At 40.2% G+C, this 25,355-nt stretch overlaps 1 protein-coding gene across 2 annotated transcripts in view; it reads left to right on the top strand.

Annotated features, from left to right (window-relative positions):
* Window positions 1–25,355, top strand: part of gabbr2 (gamma-aminobutyric acid (GABA) B receptor, 2) — a 187,566-nt gene that overhangs the window by 76,355 nt on the left and 85,856 nt on the right. For both annotated transcript variants that reach the window (XM_039820728.1, XM_039820727.1), the window contains one exon: window positions 24,072–24,242. In XM_039820728.1, the coding sequence (XP_039676662.1) occupies window positions 24,072–24,242 (171 nt within the window). The remainder of the gene's footprint in view (window positions 1–24,071; window positions 24,243–25,355) is intronic.

Here is a 25,355-nt window from a genome sequence, read left to right as displayed (position 1 = left end):
GAGAAAACCGATGATGCAATCCATTGACCTTTTTTGATCAATTTAATGATGTCATTTCTGAATAACCTACGTGTTGCGACTTGGAAGATACGATGATAACAAAATTCCCTTGTTATGTTTATAGAAAACCTTATCGGTTGGGTGGTTGGTTTCATACAAAACAGATTTGCTGTTTGTTTTTACCATATTTCATTAGCTTTTATTTGAGAAATTAATACATAACATTATTTTTTATTTAGCTGCCGCTTATAGCCAAAGCAACTTACAATAAGTGCATTAAAACCATGTAATAATTTAGCATGATGTATTGTATTACAATTAGTTTTGCATAATAAGTATTCCACTAGCTTAACTTCTAGAAATATAGATGTTAAAACCATATGAACCTTCACAAATGACTCAAAAGATTAGAAGAACAGGCTGAAAATATACAGTATAAACACTCACCTCAACCCCTCTAATATTCCACCACCTATTTAGTGTAACACTGCTCTGCAGAAACCAAAGGTTTGAGTGGTATTCAGTCTTTGGTGTCATCATGCTCAGGGGTCTTTCATGTTAATTATCTAACTGCCAGTCCACCTCAGACCCCGGCTATGTCTCCCTCGCCACCCAGGAGATGGAATTTTAAAAATTTACAGTCCTCTTTGAGCTAGCCTTTTGGCCCCTGCAGGTCTCTGGAAATTAAAAAGTCAGAGAGAGTAAAGAAGAGTGCTAAGGTAAGATTGAGGGAGGCCATGAAAGAGAGAGAGAGGTTTCTGTATACAGGTGGACAGGCATTAGCCCTATGGCAAGTTCTTGGCCACTTCTTGTTTTTCTCTCTTTCGTCTCTCTCTTCCTGCTCAGGGGAGTGGCCGTCCATAGCAGAGGCCAGATGCTATCAGATGCCATCATTGAAAAATTCAATGTTTTGAGGGCAGTTCATTGAAATGAATTCCCAGACCAGTTCCTGTTTTCTCAGACCTCTCTACAGCATATTTCACAGCTGAAGCTGTTTCACGGCCACCATTTGAAGAGTAATTGAAAATCCATGGCTGATTGACTCAGACCCTTGGTAATTAATTTTCTTCAGTTGCAGGGCTCTAAGACCAACACCCACATCTGTGCTATGCGGTGGTTCTTGTGCCAGGCTGAGGAATTATTGACGAGTTATTAATAATCCCACTGCTTTTCTTGCCAAGACACGCCCTGCGTACCATAAGCTCTATGATTGGCCAGGCGTCCAAGCTTGCGCGTTCAGATCCTATCCCCTGACCAATTTGGATATCCTGACCTTAACCACTCGAGATCACTGCCTAACTAAAACCTCAACCATCTGCCTACCACTCAGCTGCTATGCAGGGCGTGTCTTGCCAAGAAAGGTAGTGCAATTCATAGAAACGCATTGTCAGCTTTCGACTTGGATGTACGGATTGATTCTTACAAATAGCGTTTACATACACATATGTACATACATATATAAATACACACATACATGCATAAATATGTCCACTGATACAACCTGATATTTAGCCACAGTAGTGGCCTGGCTTTAGAGATGGCAATGTTGGTCTGTCTGTTGGCTGGTCCATCACGTTGATCCAAACTGAAACATATCAACAAGTATTGGACTGATTGTCAGGAAATTTGATACAGACATTTATGGTTCCCAGACAATGTATCCTAATGCCTTTGGTGTTCCCCTGACCTTTCCTCCAGTGCCTCCATGAGGTTGACATTTGTGGTTCTGAGTAAATTGTCTCGACAACTACTTGATGGATTGCCAACATATTTGGTACAGGCATTGTACACCTTAGGATGCACTGTAGTAACTTGTATCTAGCGCCATCATCAGGTGACAATTTTTATTTGTCTAGTTATTAGTTTTTTATACTAAATTCCATCAAAACTCTCCAAAAAACCTGCTAAACGTCATTTTAGCATTGTCACACTGTGCACATGTTGGCATACTGAGGTTAGCATTTAGCTCAAAACACCACTGTAGACTGTATGTACAGGCTCACAGAGCTGCTCACTTGGCTGTAGACTAACAGTCTTGTTTTAAGAAAAGAGCTCATGTACTGGTGCTGTGGATACTGACTTTCCCTCTGGTATCTTATCTCTTCTAGTCCGTGGGTAAAAGTGATTCAAATTACTGTATGTGAGTAGTATAATTTACACACAAAATAAGGGCCTAAACCCTGGCTCACTCCCAGTCCTGTTATTTATTCCTCTTAACTTGTCTTCAATACAACAGTGACTGATAGCCAGCTCAAGGTGCCTTCCGGTCTACTTCCTCTGCTTATTGCAACTGAACTGATCTGATCAAGGTGGGATACTGTTGAAGATAAAAAAGTTAAAACCATGCTTATGTTTTAGTACAATATACTTTTAGGTAAAAAATGTAAACTGTTGTGTGACGGAGTGAAGGAATGTTTCAATACTGATTAAGCCTAATCAGCATTGGTCTGGCTCACACCTACTCAAGTTTCTAAAGAATTAATTAGGTCATGGCTGTTATTTAGCATGAATGTAGATGCTCTAGAAGACTTATTGTTTAAACAACTTTTGGGGAGCCACTCCCTGTGGGGCCAGACTTAATTAGAACAAAGGAAATGCAAACTCTGTAAACTTGAACAGAATCGGCACTACCATGTTAAACGACCTTTGTCTGTGACCTGGAGTAAACCTGAAATCAGAGTGTGTCTTTAACCTGGGACAGTTTCCATTCAGGGAAACGCCCACAATTCCAAAGGAAAATAATTTGGAACCTGAGAATGTCTCAGGACTGATTGATGTAATTCCTGAAGAGGAGGCATGTCAACTCAGTCCGCTGTCAGCTGCAGTGTATCATTTGTTTTTGTCATGTCGTTTTCATTGTGTTGTTTTATTAAACCTTTTGCTTAACTTTCAATTCGACCCCAGCCTCTCCTTCCTCCTCAGAAATCAAACGATCACGTCTTTTAGAGATTTCTTAACAATACCTGTTAGAGGGTTGGCACACATCCTCCTGTTTAGAGGAGAGCAACAAGCACAGCTGAAGGACGTTTAGATAAAAATATTGGTGTGTTTAAGTGTGATTCTAGTTGACCATAGCTTATCTGGTGATTACTAAATCAGAGACAAGTTAAGATAAGCTTTGAGTTCCAGGTTATTCACATGGCTTAGGCCCTTTGAAGCAGAAAGTGAAAGAAGGCCCCCTGATGTTACAGTATATGTTCAAATATGACATTGATACTGACAGCATGTGGGCCACCGAATCCACCTCTATACTCTCCACAAAACAACATAAAAAGAAATGACATCCACCCAGGAAACCAAAGTAGAGTTATTGCAATGATATCTGAAAGTTCAAGCAAAGAAGAAGAGAAAGAAATAGCGAGAGACCTAATAGCATGTCTCACATTGAAAGACCTTGGAGCCTGTGTCTTGAAGATGAGTCGCTGATATATACCCAGCATGCTGAGTGTGGGAACAGGCCTCTATTGACACCCACGTCACGTTTGCAGCAGAGCGTTGTATGGCACTATAATCATGGTCAGCTTATGAGAGAGAGAGAGAGAGAGAGAGAGAGAGAGAGAGAGAGAGAGAGAGAGAGAGAGAGAGAGACTCCACGGAAGGTCTTCTTCCAAACAACAATACTGTGAAGATAGAAAGGTATTTTCCTGATTACCTCCACGTTTTGGTTGACATTTGATTGTGTCTACTTTGATGACATGTAGATATGACTATCATGTCATGGTGTGGGTGTATTGTCACTGACATTATCTGCACCTTTAGACATCTAACGCTCTTTGTTACTTGACATTAATTTGCATGAAGGCACTGCTACATTTTCCATACTGTAAAGGTTTTTGCGTATTCCAGGCTATCATCCAGGCCATAGCAACTATACATTTATATGGGTCAGAGTATTGGATTCTCTGGAGCTTTATTTGCTGCATGTTGCTTTGAAAAGTCACATATCAAAGAGTTGAGACCCTTTTAACAGACATAAATTGTTAATTGGTAAATAAACCTAATATGATCCGCCTTTGTTGCAGTGCCAGTAAATGTGATTGAGTTACATGAAATCCTTTTGGCAGAACCTTTCCTCAGAACCGAGGGAAAAGTCCTTTCAAGTGAGTCAGAACCAAGTCTGTCTGTTACTTAAGTGCTCTTTGTACAACTACACTCGTCCACCTCTTTCTTCTTCTCTTCCTCTGCTCTGCCAAGCACAGTTTACGTCAGCTATCTCTTTAGGGCTAAAAATTAAACATTCAAACTAAATGTTTGAAGCTGTTCTGTTCAGTGGTACCAGATGAATTTCTACTACTCACTGTTGTATAGCCGGTTGACTGACAGTAGAAAACACCTTTTGAGGAGTGATTCTCAGTTTTGGATAGTGTCTTTTTGTGGCCCCCGTGGTCCCTATGTTGCAGAATCTTATTGATGTCAGCTTCACCTTAGGGTTCCTCCTGGTTTAAGGCAGGCAAGTTAAAAACCTGGGCACTGGCTTTTTAGTATGTGTATCTGTGTGTAGCAGAGGGGAGGAGCTAACCACCCTCCAGCCACGCTCCAGGGAGGGGAATGATGCTTCCACTGCTCTCAAAGCTCCATCAGTCACACAAATCCACACAGAATGGAAGTTGGCTCGGTGTGGAGGTGGGTGAATAAGAATAAAGTAGTAGAGAGAGAGAGAGAGAGAGAGAGAGAGAGAGAGAGAGAGAGAGAGAGAGAGGATTCTTTTTAGCTGTCGACAGAAGAAAGGATGGTGGTTTAGGGGCAGATCAGAATTTAGAGAAAAATATGTAACATGCATCAAAGACCCCTAAACATCTAACCTTTTGAAACTGATGTGATCCAACAAATTTCAAGGAAAAAGAAGACCTTAATTTAATTTCTACAGTCTGTCTCTTATCAGCCTTTTAATACATCAACTACTGTGGGAGTGGCCTAATGTTCTCCCAAAAGCCCATCGCTATTCTGCTGACATAACAAGGCACCCAATATCAGAAACATACAGCATTAAATAACCTTGTTAAGCACTCATGATCGAAACCATCCAGTTCTGCCAATTCTGTTCCCAGCCACAACCATCATTCATTGCAGCTAAACAGTCCACAGTCCAACCCACACCCACAAAAAGCCCCCAATTGGACAACCAAACCCTTTGACCCGGTTGTCATAAATCTACCAGGACATAGCCTTCCCCCTATCAGCATGGGCTCAAACTGTTTTAAAGGCTGAATTTTGAAATGTGGAGAAAAGCCCTGGGTTCTCATTCCAAACTGCCTTATGCTCAAAGAGGATGCTTGGGAAAGAGCAAGAGCCTCAAAAAAACAAAGCAATTTGCATGGCAAAGAGGTGTTCTGACAAGCAGGGAGGCGGCGGAGTTGTTGCCCAGAGGACTAGACGGCTGTTGAGCAGTGGAGAGGAATCTGCTATTCTCTCTTCTCTTTGGAGAAGTGTAGCCTCCCCTGAGGGTGAGGAACGTTGCACAGCACAGTAATGCATTACGTGAATATCAATACAGTCAGAAAGCAGAGAAAAGGCTGAAATGAGGAAAGAAACTGAGGCGGTGGAAGAGAGAGAAGATATGAAAGTATTTGAGTGAGCCTGAATTTTGCCATATTTAAATGCATGCATGTTGTTTGCCCCTGTGTTTATAGGTATTTACATGTGTCAATGCCGTTGATATACTGTATTCAGTTCAATTCAGAAGCAATATCACCGTATACCGGAACAAAAATAAAAGCCAACTTCATTTGTCCCTGCTTCCAAAACAATATGCTTCAACTGAAAAAATGTGATAATCCAAGGTATGGGAATCTCTGAGGCTAGATATTAAAAAAAGATACTATGTTATGTGAATGGGTGTGTAGGTGGCACTCAGGGAGATCAGATGATCATCAGAAACCAATGAGTGATCTATGATAGGGCAGTTCTGACAAATGCAAGCGCAGGGGGCGGATGCTTTCATGTTTCCAAACCAACGCACGCTCATTCTTGTGATCTCCAGAGAGTCATGCATGACGATTGCAACAGAAGAAGAGCGTTTAGTCAGAGTTTTCGGAACTGAACATATTTATGGACTGTAGAGAAGGAGTCGTTTGGATGCAATTTAAAAGTTTTTTTTTTTTAGCTAAAACACAATTTTTGCCATGCAACGGCCAGTGCCCTGTCTTTAATTCAGTTGTTTCGTGAATGCCCTGAGGCTGACGGCATCAGCAGTTTGGCAGAGTCTTCTTGGGAGTTGTTCATTAACCATTGCCCCAAGATATTTTTTAGGCTACTATGTGAAAAACAGGCTTTTCACAGCCACAGATAGAGTGTATCTATCAATATTAGAAGATTGGACATGGGCTGAGGAGGATGGGAGGGAAAGTGAGGCGGAGGAGGTGGAGATGAATGCAGAAGGTTCTTGCTGTGAGTTTCTGTAACAGGCCAGGATTTAACACAAAGTCAATACTACTGCAACGTGCAATCACAATGTGTTGGCTAAAGCAGATAGCTGTGATGAATGCTACACCAGGGCCAGTCTCAGTGGCTTAGTGGCCCCAGGAGAGATGTTTTATGTATCTATCTATCTATCTATCTATCTATCTATCTATCTATCTATCTATCTATCTATCTATCTATCTATCTATCTATCTATCTATCTATCTATCTGTGTATCTGTGTATCTGTGTTATGTACAGTATCAGTGGCCAATATGGAAACATTTGGTATTGCTGTAATTGCAGTAACATTATCTCCATCTTTATATGTGACAAGAAATGTCAAATTTTTTCACACTAATGCCCTCACTTTTTTTTAAATGAGGAGGAGAAAAGACTATCTGTAAAAGTGTGAGAAGAGGAGAAAAAGATGTTTGGAGTGCAGACCAGCTATACAGATGATCCCCAAAATGGATTAGTTGAAATAGATGCCAATTCACAGTCTCACTTATCTGTGACTGCATTGATCAGCTCTGTTTGAAGAGTGATTGTGTGTCATGCTGCAGGTAAGCAGACAGCAAGAGACCAAGGCTCCAATATAGGATGTCTATAAAGATCAGTTAGTCTTTACAGAAAATGGGATATCCTACAAAAAAAATCCTCATATGTTTGTGTGTGTGTTGTCTAGACAAGCTAGCAAACGGGTGGCATAGTAAAATATAGATACTGTTGCATGACATGCAGCGTTTTGTTCGGGAAGAGGACATTATTAATCTAATTTTTAACAATTGTTAGTTATAATCAACATATTTCAATCGATTTCGATTGATCAGTTGATTGAACTGTACTACTATATAGTATGTTCAAATGAATTTCTAACCAGTTATTATGCAGACTAGCAATGACATTTGGAAAAAATATAACCTTTGACAGTGAAGAAAATGTTTTTGTACAATTTTTTGTACTGTAGCTGGAGTGGCAGGAGGGATAGCTGCTGTGCTTTTGTTTGTGTGCACAAAGTGTGCTTCCTTCCCCCCCAAAAAATAAAGCCCTCTGCTGTTGCTGGGTGTAACATAAAGTAATGCAGCGGCAGTGATAAAATCCAGGCAAATTTTGTACTGCTGTGCGAGTGTAGGGGCATCATTTACACTAAAATCCAATTATCTGTTTCTCTTTCTCACCTTTTTCCTTTGCAAACTATCTTTATCTTTCCGTTTTATTTTACTACCTCAATTGATTTATGTAGTGCTATACAGTATGCTTAATGTTCTGTTTAAGAGAGATGGGGAAAGAGGTTTTGTGTAGGCCAAGAGAGGCGGGACTCACTGCTTTGACTACGAAAAGCATAAGGACATGTCTATATAGTGCCAATACATGTATGTGCATGTAACACATCTTCCCTGTTAAAGTTAAGATCACCACCGAAGGTGTTGCATTGAAACCATGAAAACCAGGCGGGTATCCAGCCTTCTCCTCGTGTTCATCTCAGGGGGGAGTGCTTTTCCTGGCTGTGTGTGTTTTTGTGTGTGAGTAATGTAGTGTGGATACATGCTTTCCACATGTTTCAACACTTTGCATTGCAGAATCAGTGAGTGCTCACAAGAAAAATTCTCAGAATAAAAATAGTTAATTTGTGTGTTGTCACAGACACTTTGTTTTTGTACTTCAAACATAGCTATTTTTTTCCACCACCTGTCTTCTGCTGTGTCCTTTTCTATATTTCCCTCTAAACTCTTCAGAGCTCTTGAACAACAACTTCTTGTGGAACCAAGTTATATTACCTGATTACACTGATCGCATACAGCATATGTGCTGTGTTTGTGTGAATGAGTACGGAGCATATGGAATGTGAAACATACTATATCTAAATGATGTGTCATGCACATTTCAATATGTGCCTTACTGTATACCCAACACTTAACATAGGTATACAACTAGTCGATGTGCGAACAATTCGATTGTCTCATTTGTCAGTACATCTCTTTGTTTTCTAAGCAATGCATTAATGCATGTCCTATGGTGCTGGCTCTGACTCATCTTAGATCAAGGGAGTGATTACATTGCTCTAGAGTCCCCCTCTACAAAAAAAGGAAGTGTCGACTCTCCCACCATTTTCCCGAATGAATGGAATACGATGGAGGAAGTATGTTTTGTATATACTGTATGTCTCAAGTGATGAAGTTTTGAAAACTGCTCCCATATTGTTAAAAGTTTAAATGTTGCACTCCCCAATAACAGCATTCATTTTTCACACATCTTCCTCTTATACAACAAAAAAAGTAATTCTAGGGTGTCCCATTAATCAACTTCATTAATTTATAATAGTAGAGTTATAGATTATGTAATAAAATATTTTTTACAGTGTTTTGATGGAGTGTAGGAAGGAGCGACTACTTGTTTTCTACATTCACATCAGTGCAGAACAAGGTTCTGACCGGCAATTTCCACTGGATGCAGAACGTCTGCGGAACATCATTAGGAGTCATTAGGTTTCCATTAAAGTCAATGTGTGCATTTCCACAGACTGTCTGCGTCCCTACTCCGTCCCAGTTCCGTCAGTCCGCAGCCCTCCGGAGCAGATACGCAGAGCTTCTATTTTTGACGGACGACGGAGAGCTCCGCAGCAATTCAGCACACGGCCGATAGTGTGGGACAGGAAGTCGAGCACAGAAACAAAAGAAATATCCGGTTAATTTTCAAAATAAAATACACCGTGCTCACGGCGGATCATATTTCCCTGCACTACACCTTGAAAACACAGCACAGAGCTGTTTCCTTCTACACCTCTGGATGGAAACAAACTGTTTTTTTTGTGTGGTTCTATTCTACCTGAATTCGCGAAAATCAACAACTATCCGGACCTGGATGGTATTGATGGACGGCGGTGCACGCAGCGGAGCTGGTCCGCAGCCGTTACGCATCTAGTGGAAATCCCCGGTGAGGAGGGAAAGCAAATGTGTAACATTACATAATGACAGTCATAGAGTCCTCAACTTGCTGCTGACCACAGTCTTTCCCTATATATTACTATTACACTAATTAATGGCCATCCCCAGTACCTCACAGAAATAGAGCAAAGAGCAGTATGTGTCATCTAAACATTTTTAACCCAGTCGCTACACTATCAGTTTTCAGGTTTAGTCCACCCAAACACAACACTCTCCCCTAACCTCCTGGCTTAAAAGATAAACATTTGTCAGAAAGCATTTGAAATCACTGTTGGTGTCAGTTTATCCCAGTCCGACAGACACATTTACACCTTTGGCTTCTTAAATGGAAAATTGCTTCCCTTCACTCGGCTCTGCAGTAGTGAAATGCAATAAAATGTCGAACTGCCACCCCTCATAACAAGAGAGCAATGGCTTGTGAATTGCTAAGAAACCTTCTAGAACGATTGACCATGTAAATCACATGTAAATAATGCAAGGTGCTTGTCACAGGGAAACACTGGTATGTAAAAGCATGTCATGACTCTTCATCTCTTGAATGATATCTCCAGGCCATCTCTACCCCTGCTGTAAGTAGAGAAGAGAGAGCCTGGAAATCAAATTAGCTGTCTAATGGAGAGAAGTAAAGATGAGCAAATGAGGGAGGAGAGGGTGAGAATGATAAATCTGCAGGATGGTTTTTGTGAATGGAGGAAGAGAGAGTGCGAAAGAAGGAATTGGGCCTGGTGGTCTGAGTAATATTGACTAGAGTGGAGCTTTTTCAAAGAAGTATAACCAATACAGTGGTTACTACTGATACAGATCTTTTTTACATGGATACATACTTATATCAAAATATATTTCCCTTAAATTCACTAGCTGCACTAATCAATGTTTTTGTATTAAAAATTAGAATAAATGTTTAAAGGTGCTGTAGGTAGGATTGTGAAGATCCAGGACTTGGCCAAAGAATTTTAACACCAACAACTTCTCAGTCCCTCCTCCCTTTCTGCTAAAGCCCAAAACGGTCTCCTAAGCCCCTTGCCCCACAAGGGAGAATGAATGCGTGTGCATGAGCAGTGATTGACATGCAGTTAGACACCCCCCCTGGTCCTGATTGGTGCATCCGAACAGGGAGCTGTGGATTTTTGCAAATCGCACTACAGGCTGTAGGTGGTGCCAGAGGAGGCGGATTTTTTTTTTTAAGTGACCTGCTTCATGTAATTCTACTCGAACATAGGGTTAGTTTCAGCAAATATGACAGAAAGTTAGTTTTATGCAGCAAGTCTTACCTACTGCATCTTTAATGTGAAAGTTTTCGCTCGTAGTGACCAACCCACAGAGAATTAAAAACCCTATTCTGCAGTTCCACCCTGCTCCACGGAGTGTTTTAGCATATTATTTTGGTTTTCCGGCCTGCAACCCTAAGCCTAACCCTAACTCTTTTGCTTTACACTCTTAAGGCTCTCTTTAGGTCTTGTTTCTAGTTTCAGCAAACATGCTAACCCCACTGTACACTACACTACCTGCCCAGCACCAAACTGCATATAGACAAAGTTAGAGACTAACTGGTGAACATAGTACAGCATTTAGCAGCTAAAGATCCAGAGATTTCCCTCAGAAGGTGGTGGAAACCAAATCAGAGCTAGATGAATATTACTCACATTTTACTTCAAATTAACGCAATTGTTTAATTTTTTTCTTGTGTCTACTGGGAAATAGGCAATAGGTGGCTAACATATTTACCATATCAACACTCTTAGTTAATAATATTTCAATGATGTCCTGGCACCTTGTTGTGCTGCCCCCAAGTGGCCAAAAAATGAATTAATGCAGGGTTAAAGAATTGGAAGCAAAATATATTCCGTGGGACATTTGACAGATACACATTTGTGCAGTCCCTGGTGGACAAACTATGCAATGGCAACACTTAATCTGAATTACCTCAAGCAAACTCAAATGTGCCGCAAATGCTAAACAATGCAAAAACAATAAATCTTTGATTATTAATCAGATCTAATATCCGACAGAAAACGGTCAGGTTTGAACAGACATACAGGACATACAGGCATAAAAATTAAGGTTATATAAAATGTGATAGAAAGGCATCTCATTATATAATAGAACTCATTGTACAATAGAACCGTTTCCCCACATTCAAAGCATTAGGTTTTATTCTGCCGAGCTTTAACTGTTTATGAGCAATCAGCATGCATCCTTTCCTTTTCCCACCTCATATTCTTGTTCTGCTTTGCATGAAAACAAGAGACCGCCATCCTTGGAGGGTGGTGGAAAAAAGACAGAGAATGTACAGGAGAATGAAAATAAGAGAGAGGGAGAAAACGCTGCTCGTGAAACCATCTGGGTGTTCCCAGCATCATCCTCTTGCTTTGGCACAGAGGCTGTTTTTCTCTTCTTCCTCTCTCTCCTACATGCCGTGTCTGTTCTGTGTACCCATGCTTTATTTATCGTTGCCTTCATTAACAATGTAATTGAAAAGCAAGGGGAAGAGTCACATCTGAATAATATCGGACAAAATAGGACAGATACAGTCCCATAAGTATGGGCTGTAAATGCTTTCTGCAGTAAATTTGGGGGGGACTAGATGTCTGCCAACTTAAAAGATAGTAATTTGCAAATGCTGGCTGTCTCCAGTGAAATGTTTGCCCACTCACAACATGAATCACATGTGTGTGGGCTTCCCCTGCACTGCCCATACATAACATATTACGCTGTGCCGTTTATTGGCGGTTCTGTCAAATATCTTAATACTTTACTGAGCACCAGTAAACATGTGCGTTCCTCCTCAGGGAAAAGATGGCCTACAGATTCATTCAGTAAGCAATTTTCTTGCAGCTTCCCCTTATTTTTTTCCCTAAGCCTAGAAAATTACACGGTGTTAAAGCAGGGACACATACAGTATGTCTTTAGATATGAAAATCTGTGGTGTTGTGCATGTGTACACACTTGCAATCCTTTATTTGTGAACCATTTTTATTTAATTTTTTTACATCAGAGGAAAATTATGGAGGGGAGAGAATAGAAAAGGTTACTGCCTGTGAAAGATAGTAGGAGGGAAAGGAAAGACATTTAGAGGCCAAGCTTAGCGCTTTATACAAAAAGTTGATCAGAGAGACTTCATTTCGGAGTAAAAGTAAAACATTTAGCCAAGAATGTGAGGTGTTCACCTTTTGAGAAATTACTTGATTTACTAAGTTTCATTAGCTTGGTACTAGTTAGTATTATAGTAGACTGATTTGCCTCATTCTAAAAATATTGTCACCTTTTAAAACTGACCACAGCTGCAATTCTTTTAATAGTCTACCGGGCTCAAAAGATTTCGGCAAAAGTATCACTTTATTTCTAAATATGAGGACATTGACATTTTTTGCTGTGTGTTCACTACAACCTGGCCAAGTAAGCAGAGAAAATACCAGCTCATGCAATGTAATCCCTTGCCTCCCCAAAGGAATCGGTGTACAGAGCAATGGATGGAGAGAAAAGGAGAGGGAGGGAGGGAAGTAGGGAGGGGAGAAAAGAACAATAATGGTCCCTACAGTTCAGCATCTGCTCATTAATCATTCATAGGCAGCTAAGTGGCAGCAGTAGGGAGCACAGTAAGATTTCAGGTTACGGTATCAAATCTCTATTTATAAATAGAATAGTTATGGAGCTAGGCGGCAGAATACCATCACTCATAGCCCCCTCCTCCCACCTTCCCCTGAGTATTCACTGATGTCTCTGCGAAGGTTTGGCTAGCATGCAGTGATACTATGTAACCAAGTGAGACCTGAAAAGTGGAGAGCAGTCACATACAATACGATGAATGTCATTTATCTGTCATTTTAATTTTATATATGTATGTATGTATATGTATATATATATATATATATATATATATTTGTTACATGTTCAAATAAACTACTACTACTATATCAAGAAGGGTCTGGTGTCAACCAGGCTACCAAAAAATACGTCAGTATTGCAACGATATTGACAGTTGGTGCTTTCACAAAATATTTACATAATGATTTTTTTAAATAAATAATCAGTAATCTGGAGTGGATATGATGACTAAGTGGGTAAAGTCAAATAACAGTCTGGTAGGTTCAGAAAAATATATCACTTTACTGTGATACAGCCTTTAAAACCAGGAAAAGACAACAATTATATCATATTATGATATTATGATATCCAAAATCTAAGACAGTATCTAGTGTCATGTCACAATATCGATATAATATCGCCCAACCCTATGTGAGCTACAGATTTGCATAGATTTCTTAAATGATGTCATTCATCCTTCTAAACATGCCTGTTCACGCTCACCCATTAACATGCTCCGGTAACTGACTTCTCAAGCTGTAGCTTAAGTGGGCATCACATCCTCTCCTGTCATTTTCACATCCAATCTGTCAATATCTGCCATACACTCCACCACACCTGGATCGTTAAAAAATTGCTTTCCCCGATCCGGTTTGTGATAGCGATGCTTCACTGCCACCGTTCAAGGACAGCATGTTGTGTATGAAGAATGGCAGAGTCCTACGAGCCCGTCTCATGGCCGAGGTGATGAGAGAGAGGGGTGTCCCATCTTTCCTTCCTCTCACTACCAGAGACACGGCGGTGACAGGTGACACATTCTATTGATTAATGGTCCACAGGACTCCCACATCTAACAAGCCTAACACATATACAGTACCATACTGTACGACAAATAAGCCTTTGTGAATTATTTGGTAATGTAAGATGGCGCAGAAGTGGGTGACTGCTTCATGCATTAATGTGTCATTTGATGTACAGCTTAAGTTAACTTAGTAGCCATTAAAATGGTTATGTACATGCAGACATGTACTGTTATGAGTTAATTTTTACCTTTTGACATGAGACATATAAAGCTCAGCTACAGCTATTTTACAAATCGGATTGTGTCAGGAAAGTCGAGCACTGATAGGTCACCAATGACCATAGAATAGGGTGCACACGCTTACTCCGCTATGCAGCCTATGTCAGGGATGTAGCTTTAAGTGGTCAGCTTGAGAGAAAAGCCGAAGCCGAAGTATCTGATGATCTGAGCTCAAACTGCTTTACACAGCATTAGCAAGTGAGAAGAGCAACCATCAGCCTGTCAATGATTAACTAGAGCCTTAACCTTGAGCTTTATATATTGGAGATGTATTTTTGGGATGCTGAACAGTTGGTTTGATAAATGATAAAAAAAAAATTATTTGGTTGGTTTAATGTTTTTGAGATGACAGTTTTGGGTAAACCAGGTTACTCTGTACTCACTCTCTTTAGCTATCTCCTAATTCTCACTCTTTGCTATCTTCTCAATCCTCTCTTTCTCTAACATGTACATTTTGTTCTTCTGACTATAATACTTGTCTGTGTTGTGTGGACCAACCTGAACAAGGGGAACCTTAGAAGAGGATGCGTTGCGTGTGTGGGAGATATGTCCGTGCATGGTGGATTGAAATACCCGCGGCGAGTAAATTAAAGCCTCTGCCTCGCACAGCAGCGATTCAGCAGCAGTGCGTGTATGATTGAATGCTCGTGCAGGGCAATCCAAACGTTGAACACTGTGCAGGAAAGGTTGAATGCTTGCGAAGCAGAGGTTTAGAGACAATGTGCATGCATGCATCAAGTCCTCAGACAAGACCAGTCCAAACATCAAACCTTGTACAGCAAGTTAAAAAGGATTTGGGGCGTGCAAAATATGTACTATTGCAGGACCAATCCTGATATAAAATGTAAAAGTAATACATCAGTTTAATCACATTAGACCTGACATCAAACCCTTCAAGCTCTTCCTTATATTATTTGGTCTGACATTTGTGCAGAATAGTGCTTCGCATTTATAGTCAAGGAAGCCAGACAAGAAGGAAAGAGTCTGAGAGAAGAGACCGGGCATGAAGTGATAAGATATGTGATGTGTTGTGCAAGGCCAACAACTTAAACAGAACATCACTTAGTCCATGTGTGTCGGTGCGTGTGTACATGGCATTAGCAATAACGTGATTTGAAGTTGTTAGAGCAGAGGCTGCAGCAGGCCATGAACTACTAGAGAGGAGGCGACCACCACATCACTCACCTGTCTAGAGGCCAGTTAGTGGGCATGGTATGTGATGATGTGGACTGTAGTATCCTGTCACAGAACGGTGCAGTGTCTGACTCTTGGATTTGCAAATATGAAGAGGTGTTTGCTTTGATGGAAATTTTACCCATATTGCCCTGCCCTATATGTGAGTGAGTCTTTATAATTAGACTACAAACAAGAGTCAAAGCCTGTAGACAAGTTGTACTTACTCATACCAGAGTGACTTTACACTTGCCTGGTCAAGTCCCTGTAGGAAGCTGTAATGCCTCCATTCTACTGTGCATAGTGTGGACCTGAAGCAGTTTTGTTCTCTGTGCTGTTAGTGCATCTCATACCTCACCTATTAGTCAATTCATGTAGCAATATATCCTCACCCTCACATCCTAGAGCTAAATTGCAATGGAGTCAAGCAATTCACTCCTCTCCATTTAATTTGAAATGAGATGAGATGATGTATGTGTGCATTGTGTTCTTATACTCGTGCAACCCACACACACACCAGCTTCACTATGCAGTATAAGATCATTAATCAGATGTATACATAGCACTGACTTGATGCCTCATAATTCCCATCTCATCTTTCTTCTCTCCCTTGTTCAGATTCCCTGTTTGTTTCACGCCCTCCATTGTCTCCCCACCTCCATGTCTGACTCTGTCAACACCACTGGGTCTCTCACTCAATTCCTCCACCGTCTATCTGCAATATTTATCTCTTTCTCCCTCCTCCATCCTGTTGCTCATAATTTCTGGATGTGGTCGGTGTGGGGTCCAAAGCTTCTCCCTCACTGCCACCTCTCCAGCTGGGTGCTCCCACAGTGTGCCAAATGCCTCTCTTGAATATTGAATAAACCCCAGGACCACCTCCGCGCTTCCTGATCAACAGCACTACTATTACCTAGCTATTACTGTGCACAGGGTCCCAGGGCACCGTCAGGATGGATGGGCTTTGAATCTGTTGTGTTGTGTTGTGGGCGAAGGAAGAGATAATAGGCAGGGGTGGATAGAGCGTTTGAAGTTGTTTGATACTATCCCTTGCAAGTGTGAAACCTTTCCTTTCAGTTTTATAATTCGCTGAAGTTTCCTCAAAGCATGTGGGGGAAGCAAGTGTGTTATTCTGGGATGCATCCAATCAAGGTGTGACACTCAGGTTACTTGACTTTAGGTGTGTAAAATTCACAGTGGCCTCAGATTCCCCCCCAAATATTGCCCTATTGTTGTTATGGGAAAATCATAGAAACTACTTATTTTCTGGGGGATTTTTTTTTTTTTTTTTTGGGTGGAAATCAATGATATTGCTAAACTTGTCAATATTCCAGATTTTATACAGCCTCCAAGTGTTTGCTGCAGCACACTTTGCATCTATAGCAGATTATGTGTCTATAGCAGAAACCTGGAAAAATTCAGAAAACAATATCTACATTTTTTTATAAGAATTTGAAAGGTAAAGACTGCAGAGTTAGGAAGCGATTTCTGAAGTGGAAAGCAGTGCTTATTTTTGTATGTTTAATGGGTTGTCATTGTGTTGTTATTGATCATGCTTTTCCACAAAACGTATGGTCTTATCAATATTTGTACCAAGATACTTGATCAAAGAATGACAGCTTGTTAAATGGTGAACATTAGTGGAGTATCATCAATTCTCCTTAACTGGAACCATTTGAAAGAATTATTACAAAATAAATTCTATTTGCCTCTCATTTCTCTCTGTGTAAGGCATATACCCAATTTTAGTTTATAATACATTGGTGATGCTGTCAGATAACAACTCCACAGTTTCAGATTAGTTCTTGATGTAACACCTTTGGTATAATAAACATGAAAGGAAGGAGCAATGCACTGTGAGTGAGCTGATATTTACCTTCCAATAATTTTTTATCTAGCCTCTCCATGATAGCCACTTCATTATTCAAAGGCCAACCACACAAAATTAGCAGCAGCAGATCCTATTGCAAAGCAGTCCCGCTAGGACCAATCAATGCTATTAGATCCGTAAATGTGATTAGACACACTCATGCATCCGCCTTATTTCTCCTTCAAACTGCTTGTGCTAGGAACGATTGTAAGGCTTGTTGCCTTTAATTTATGCACTATTGATCCAATCCCATGCCAAATCAGGCAGGTATATTGCAGGAAGTATAAACAAAGAGACACTTTGCACTGGTTGTTGGTAACAAGGATCTTAACAACTATATCTAGGTCTTAGGCTGCAACGATCTTGCTGGCTGTGGTATAACATGGCCAGAAAAACAAACCATCTTCATTTCATCCACTGACTCACAACACCTAACCTCTGCAAAGAGCACGAATAACCAACTAAGCGATAAGCAGTCAATTTACTAAGTTCATTTTCGCGACTAGCGGCCTGGCTCCATGGATGGTAACCTCAGCCAGTCGACTGGTCCACCACTCTGCTCCTGACTGAAATATCTCAGCAACTTCTGGATGGATTGCCATGACATTTTCTACTTCCATGGTTCCCAGATGATGAATCCTAGTGACTATGATGACCCCCTGACTTTTTCTTTAGCACCACCATGTTGACTCATTTTTGTTTTAAAGCTATAGTGCGTAGTTTCTGCCGCCCAATGAGGAATTCTAAGCAATGACTACAAAACTGTTGGCACGTCCACATGATACAAACCTACCGCGCACCCCTCCTACACACGCTGTTGTTAGTAGCCAAGGAGGACAAGGAGGATTAAAAACCATTATAGACTCTTCAGAAGAGGTAATTATCTTCACTCGAGTTTCTGCGCAGGAAAGTCACCGGACGCCACAATCTTTTGAACATAGCCATACTGAGAAATAGAGTATTTTGTAGAGCTGATAGTCATAATTTGCTTTGTAGCAACTCATTTGGCAATGGCTTGAATGTAACGGACGTTCATTAATATCAAAAAGTTACGCACTAAAGATTTAAGTGAAATGTCTCAACAACTATTAGAGTGCCCCTCTCTCACTTTTCCTCCGCACAAAACTGTAACACTAGTTTGATTGTGACTTCAATAAGGCCAAACAGAGCGGCAGCAAAGCTTTTGTACTCCCTTCAAATAGAATGTGATAAGCGACTATGAGTCCAGAATGTCTGAGTAGATCACCACTGCGATGGTATTAGCGATTCACCTCAAGTCTTCACAAAAACGTTATGTCTCAGTGGGACCAGGCGGCTCCTCAGTCGTTTTACCAGGAGCCTCAGTGACCTTGTGGTGAGATGAGAGGGAGAAGCTGCCCTGAGCCCATTGCCACAGTTTAATTACTACTGGCAAAGAGAGGCTGCTGTAGTTTTGTGTATCAGAGGGATCTGTGCTTAGAGTGTATGAATGTAGCCTGTGCGTGATCTGTGTGTACGTGCACACTGCATGTTGTAAATCTGACAGTGGCGTAGAACTCTCCACCAAAAACCATTAAATTTGGGCCTGCGTTCCTTAAAATCCTCTTACATAAGCCACTACTCTGAGATGTGTGGTGATATCATGCAGCTTTTTTTTGGCTTTTCCTCTGAAAAAAGGCTTTACAGTGTTGGATAAAGACTAGCCTATTCTTTAAATAATACATTGGCGCTGCCTCTCATATTGTCTCAATACACTGTCCTCACAGAAGTGTGCCAAATATGACTTGGATTGACCTGTAGACTTTGGCTTCTTTGAGATGTGCAGAAAAGAATATCAGGCATTTTATTGTATTAAGCTTTAGCCCTTGACCTGGATTCAGTGGCCGAACAAGACATACTGTATCTTTGTCACTGTCCTAGATTTTGCTCTGACATCAACCGAGAAACTCGTCTGTCATGAATGGACTTTAATACTCAAATAATATTTTCGGCTTTCCATGGTCCATTTTGATGTACAGCAAAGGCACCAATTTATCTTAAGTTAACAGCAATTTGATTAACAACATACAATATGAGATATGTCAAGGCCCTTACACACATACGATGGCCTCATATTCATTGAACCAGAAGGGTTGCTGCATGACCAAGTTCTACCTGCTAGAGTAAAGAATTGAAAAAAAATGATAACTTATAGTGGCTTGATATTTCTTTTTTGGATTTTTCAGTATGTGAACAATATTAGCTGAAACCGTTTTCTCCGCGATTCCCCGAGTTTGACACAACCACAGGTAAATGGACCCACAATGCACAACTCAGGTACGCAGTTGCAAAATGTTTATTGCAAAAGTCAGACAACACTCACAGGCAAAGGTATCCAAAAGTGGCAGGCAAAAGGGTAAATCCAAACACAGGCAAAAAGTCGAAATCCAAGGAATACACAAAACGATAGGGACACTAGGGAATAACGCTCGAAGGCTGTACTCAGGGGAAGCAGACAATCTCGCACTAGGGTAAGGGGAAGACTGAACTTAAATACACTAAACAGAAAGGATAATGAGACACAGGTGCAGAACATTAGGGCGGGGATGAACAATCACTGACAACAGGAAGTAAACAGAAAACACAAGAAACAACAGGGAACCTTCACAATAAAACAGAAATGTGAACATGACCTGAAACAAAAAACAAAACACAAGCGTGACACAGGAGCGGAACGTGACAGAGTTGTCTTGAAGGGTGAAAAAAATGATTAGTTAAGTCTCAGCCTTGGTGTTCTACACATTTGTGTTACTGAAACATCTTGATTGAACAATGTTGGGTGAATTTAATTTGAGGAATTAATCAGTCATTTGATTTATCACTGACGTTTTTGCATTTGCACATAACCTAAATCAACATTTATGTTATTTTCCCTCCAGAAGAAACTTACTTGTAGCACCTGCACTCCAATACAGTTTTAATTCAGCTTGCGTGTTTATAGTAGTGTTGCACGATATTGACAAAATGTGATTGCGATATTGATTATGAATATTGCGAAATCGATTTTAATTTTGATATTTTTAAACGTATAAAATGACAAAAGTTACAGGAAAACTCATCAAAACAGATTCATAACAAATTAAACAAGTTTTCTTACAACATAAAGTTTATTGTCATATTGGACTTGTACAACATGACTAAATAAATAAATAAGGACCATGTCTACAGAACAGGACATGTTTTACTGGTTGTACAGTATAAAATAAATAAATAAAGAGAACAGGACACAACTTTTCTTTCACTTTTCTGATTCGTTCCATTTTGTTGTCTCTATCTATTTCTTCACTTACACTGTCGAAATATGCACACACGTGGTACACTCCATAGGGTTTGTCACGTAGTGCACCCGTGCGTGTGCAAGTGGCACGATAACTGGCCAATGAAACATGATCATTATAGCGTTTCAAGCAGGCTCTCAGTCGAACACAACTAAGCCACACAGCCAATGGACAGGACGCTCCACAATATCAACAAAATATTGCATACTTATTGCGACACTTCCGATATATTGCGATAACGATATTGAGTCGATATATCTTGCACCCCTAGATATAATATTGCGCAACGTGATATTGCGATACAGATATTGAGTCAATATATCTTGCACCCCTAGTTTATAGGTCAACATTTCTTTCTGTAGTTTATCTGGGATTCTCAGTTCAATGTAGTGTTAAGATAAAACAAGTAAAAATGGTGCCAAAAGCAAAAATGGGAATGGGATGAGGTTGTGGAGCTTCATCTAACCACAAAGTTTCTTCCCCGTGCTGCCGTGAGAGGACTTGTGCAATCAATTTGGTTTTAGAAGATCACTAGCTCATAGAAGCATCTCCCAGTGTGGGTGTAGCAAACAGCCTTAGCTAAACGGAGATTAAGGCAACGCTGGAAAGACCCCTTGAAGCCCTCTAAGACTGGTGGGTGATTTTGGATTTAGCCGTGGTAGCAAGATAAAGGCCTTTATTCCTGCTTAATTGATGGCTGTAATCCATGTGTTGTTTTAAAAGCCTGTCTGGTTAATGTGTGAACACAAACCCCAGTGGGTCTGTGCAGAAAGTGGTGATTTAGAGGGCTGAGGGTTTCCCACTGGTTGGGAGACTTGTCGATTGGGAATCCAGTGAAAGGACTCGGCTGAGGGTGTAAAAAAATAAAATAAATAAAGAGGCAGGCCTGCAGTTTGTGTGCATTTTGCTGCTAAATGGTATATGAAAGATAAGTCTTCTTTTATCACCCATATTTAAGTCAAACCAAGTTAAACTTTACTCATAGATGAAATGCCATATAACACCATACAGTACATTCCTGAGAATTTTGTCCTGCTATCTGAAAATTATCTTTTAAATGCCCTCTGATCCTTTAGATAAGTTCTCACATCTCTGTCATTCTAAGTCAGTTACTCTCTTTTCAACCATGCTAAATTACATTTTCAGTGGTAATCAGGTTTCAACGAGTGTAAAATGATACCACCAGTTCTGTGATTAATGAGTAGCAAAGAGAAGTGGATAGAGGTTTAATGAGAAGATCACAGTCATCCCTAAAGTTAGGAGGTGCTTGAACTCCTCAAGGCTTTAGCACACTTTTAGGAAATCTACTAGTGTACCTTTTGGTCTCAGTCAGAATTATAATATCTTGCGTTGATCACTATCATGAATCACAAGTTCTGCTTAATCTCTGCAAAGTATGTAATTAACCCTGCACTGATTCATATCGCTCGTTATATTACCACAGATAGGATGTTGAAAATAGAGCATGGTGCCTCATTATCTCAGCTCAGCTGCTAGTGCCTAAATAGTAAGTACATTTCATACCTCTGCTCTGAAAGTTATGCATGTTAGCAAATGCAAAGTCTTGCATTGCCAGACCTATCTCCACAGCGCCACATACAATATTAAATGAAGTCCACTGTTCACACAATACAGTAACGTGAGTTATATAAATTAGTTGGGTACATGGTTAAATGTTGCTTGATCCGACCGGAGTTTAAAGTAGACTCTAAGAAAGCTGAAACTGAGGGTCGAGGGACATCCAGAACTATCCCGTAAATGAACCGTCGTCGACTAACAAATGCAGTCTTGGGCAAGTTACTTCCAAAATGTAATGCATTATAGATTACTAGTTACTAGTTAGTTATACTAAAATATTACTGTTTCTGAATTGTAATGCTTTTGCATTACTTTTGAGTTACTTTCACCAAAATAACCACAGAAGTAGGCTATGACTTGGCTGGTAGCTTGTGAATTTCACCGCGGGATCAACAAAGACTCTATCCAATTTAATACATCATAATTGATTTATTCATAATATTTTGTATTATTAATCTGAATCTACAAAGTAACTAAAGTTATAAAATAAATAGTGAAGTAAAATGTACAATACTTGACTCTGAATTGTAGTGGAGTAGAAGTATAAAGTAGGAGAAAATGGAAATACTCAATTACAATGTTCTTTACAATTGTATTGAAGTACTGTATAGTTACTTTCCACAGCTGATTGATACAATTTAATGCTAATATTTACATGTAGCATGCCTAAAGGTTAATTCCACACATTTATCTGTCAGTTACTTGGACACACCGCTGTCCGCGCTGATGTACTGTCACCTTTTGGGACACAGATGTTGTCCGTACTGTCTCTGGTTCTGGCTCTGACCTCAGGAACAGTGATGGGACACCTCGCTTCAACGCGGCGTAATGACTCCTGAAAATAATGGGAGTAAGTCTGTCTCGCCAATGTGGAATCAGTCTCTGCAGTCATCTCAACCATTGAATTCCAGCAACAGGCGAGAGCGACCAAATTGGAACCATTTTAGCCTCAAATATAGTATAACACAAGTTGTAGACATTCTCATCATATTTCATGAGCATGCCTGCACTATATTAATTGCTCAATAAATCTTCACTAGACCAGTATCAGCTTAAGTTAACACTCTCTTTACCAACTATTTTGCATTAAGTGAGGGTTTATGCTTGCTGCATCATATTTAGTTCATTAGCGTGTTAACGCTCTGGAAAAAATACTGAGAACGTTAGCCTTTCAAAGTTTGGAACACTCTCTCTTTTTTGAACATGAATTGATGTGCTTTAACATTTGCTTAGGTTGCAGTGGTTGAACTGAATAATAGCTGTTTGTGAAAAGCCAATTTCTGTGTGTGTGTGTGTGTGTCTGTGTGTGTGTGTCTCTGTGTGTGTGTGTGTGTGTGTGTGTGAAAAATCTGATTCAAACGGCTTGCATGTGAAGAACAAAAATGCTTTTAATTTACCAACCCAGAAATGAAACCTATTGCTAAGCTGCTCCCCTCTCGCCATCAAAAACATACACAGGCATTCACACACCTATACTGTACATACTCCAGGACACACACTGACACACAGGCACAGTGTAAAGCCAACTTTAAAGGTCATGTATACAGAGTTCATCAGTTCCACCCAATATTTGCAGATCTATTTTCAGTTATACATTGAAGGGGCTATTTTGCTGACATTTGAAGTCATTTGAAAGAGTTGATTTGTTCACACCCTTAGACTATAAATGAGTGTGTGTGTCCATCACGGCCGCGCTGCCTTGGTTTAATCCATAAAATGACACAGGCCACTGACCAAAGCAAGGGCAGACCGGAGAACTGTCTTCCTGTGCTTTAGGTTTAGAGACACAGTACTTAACTGTGTGACTTTATTAACAGTTCATGTGACCCTAGCAAATTCTGACACTTTGTTGCCAGTATTATTTATGACTGTAGTATTTCAGTCAGACTCAAAGCTCACTGTATTTTTCATTTGTCGTTCCAGCTGTCCTTTGCAGCAACAACCCCAGTTCTGGCAGACAAGAAAAAGTATCCCAACTTCTTCCGCACAGTCCCATCAGATAACGCCGTGAACCCAGCAGTTGTGAAATTCCTCAACTACTACAACTGGAGCCGTGTGGGGACCCTCACCCAGGATGTGCAAAGGTTCTCTGAGGTCAGTGTTCATTGTTAATTTTTTCAAGAGAATACATTTTGATATGGAAACTTTTGCAAAAGTTGCCAAGGAAACCTGCGCAAATTTTTTCAAACTCAAACTGCAGCTTAATCCTACCATTTATACTATGTATCATGTCTTTAGTAATAAATAAACACATTTTCCGGTTGGAAATAAAGAAAAAATGGTTTACCAGCAATATGGATGAGAGCAGATGTTGGTGTACATATTTTGTAATAGAAATTAATGTTTACAAATAAGATTTTGCTAGATTATTTATTTACCAAATTCCATCTGGTGTGTAGTTACTTTCATTATCTTATTCAATAGACAGAAAGCACCCCTCAGCCTACTCTACCTGGCTAGTTCTGTGAGAAGTAATTTGTGGAAAGATGTAGCTAACTCCTTCATGACACTGTTGGCACTGAAATACATTTAAAGCAACTCTAGGTAACTTTTCCCGCTTCGGTCCCCCTACAGGTTGGAAGCGGGATTGTCCATTACATTACACTGTTCAGTTCATTCGAACTACAGATCCGCTACCCGATCTGGCAAACTTGCATAATGTAATATAATGGACAATTCTGCTTCCAACCTGTAGGGGGACCAAAGCGGGAAAAGTTATCTATTGTTGCTTTAAAGGTTAAGGACTTATTTTGGAAGTTGTGGTAAATCAGATTTCAGCTCGAGAAAGAAGTGGACACATCTGCATTCTCCAAGAAAAAGTGTCGAGCAGCTTTTAACAGTAAAGAAAGAGGAGATGTGACAATCCAATTCAGCCAACTGACTGAAACCATTGAGAAATATATTACAAGTTAATATCATGTTATACCCAAAATGCATGGTAACTATGAGTTAAACGTATTCCTGTTTGTAGTAGGGTTGCACATTAGCGAAACATATACATTTGCCATGCCTTTGGATGAACACTATGACGACTCAAACATTATATAACGTTAACATAAGGTTGGGAGGGGGGGGGTAAGAAGTCTCACTGGAAATCTCAAAGCCCAAATCCCTTTATCACTCCCCTCCTGAAAGCGCCAAGGGGCTTAGGACGGGAGGAAGATGGGCGGCCTGATTCAATCAACCTGCCACGAGATTGGCCTCTAA

Source organism: Perca fluviatilis, chromosome 13, assembly GCF_010015445.1.
Source record: "Perca fluviatilis chromosome 13, GENO_Pfluv_1.0, whole genome shotgun sequence".
In the NCBI taxonomy this organism is placed as follows: Eukaryota; Metazoa; Chordata; class Actinopteri; order Perciformes; family Percidae; genus Perca; species Perca fluviatilis.
The sequence above is the reverse complement of the archived record's forward strand: the minus strand, read 5'-3'. Positions and strand labels throughout refer to the sequence as shown.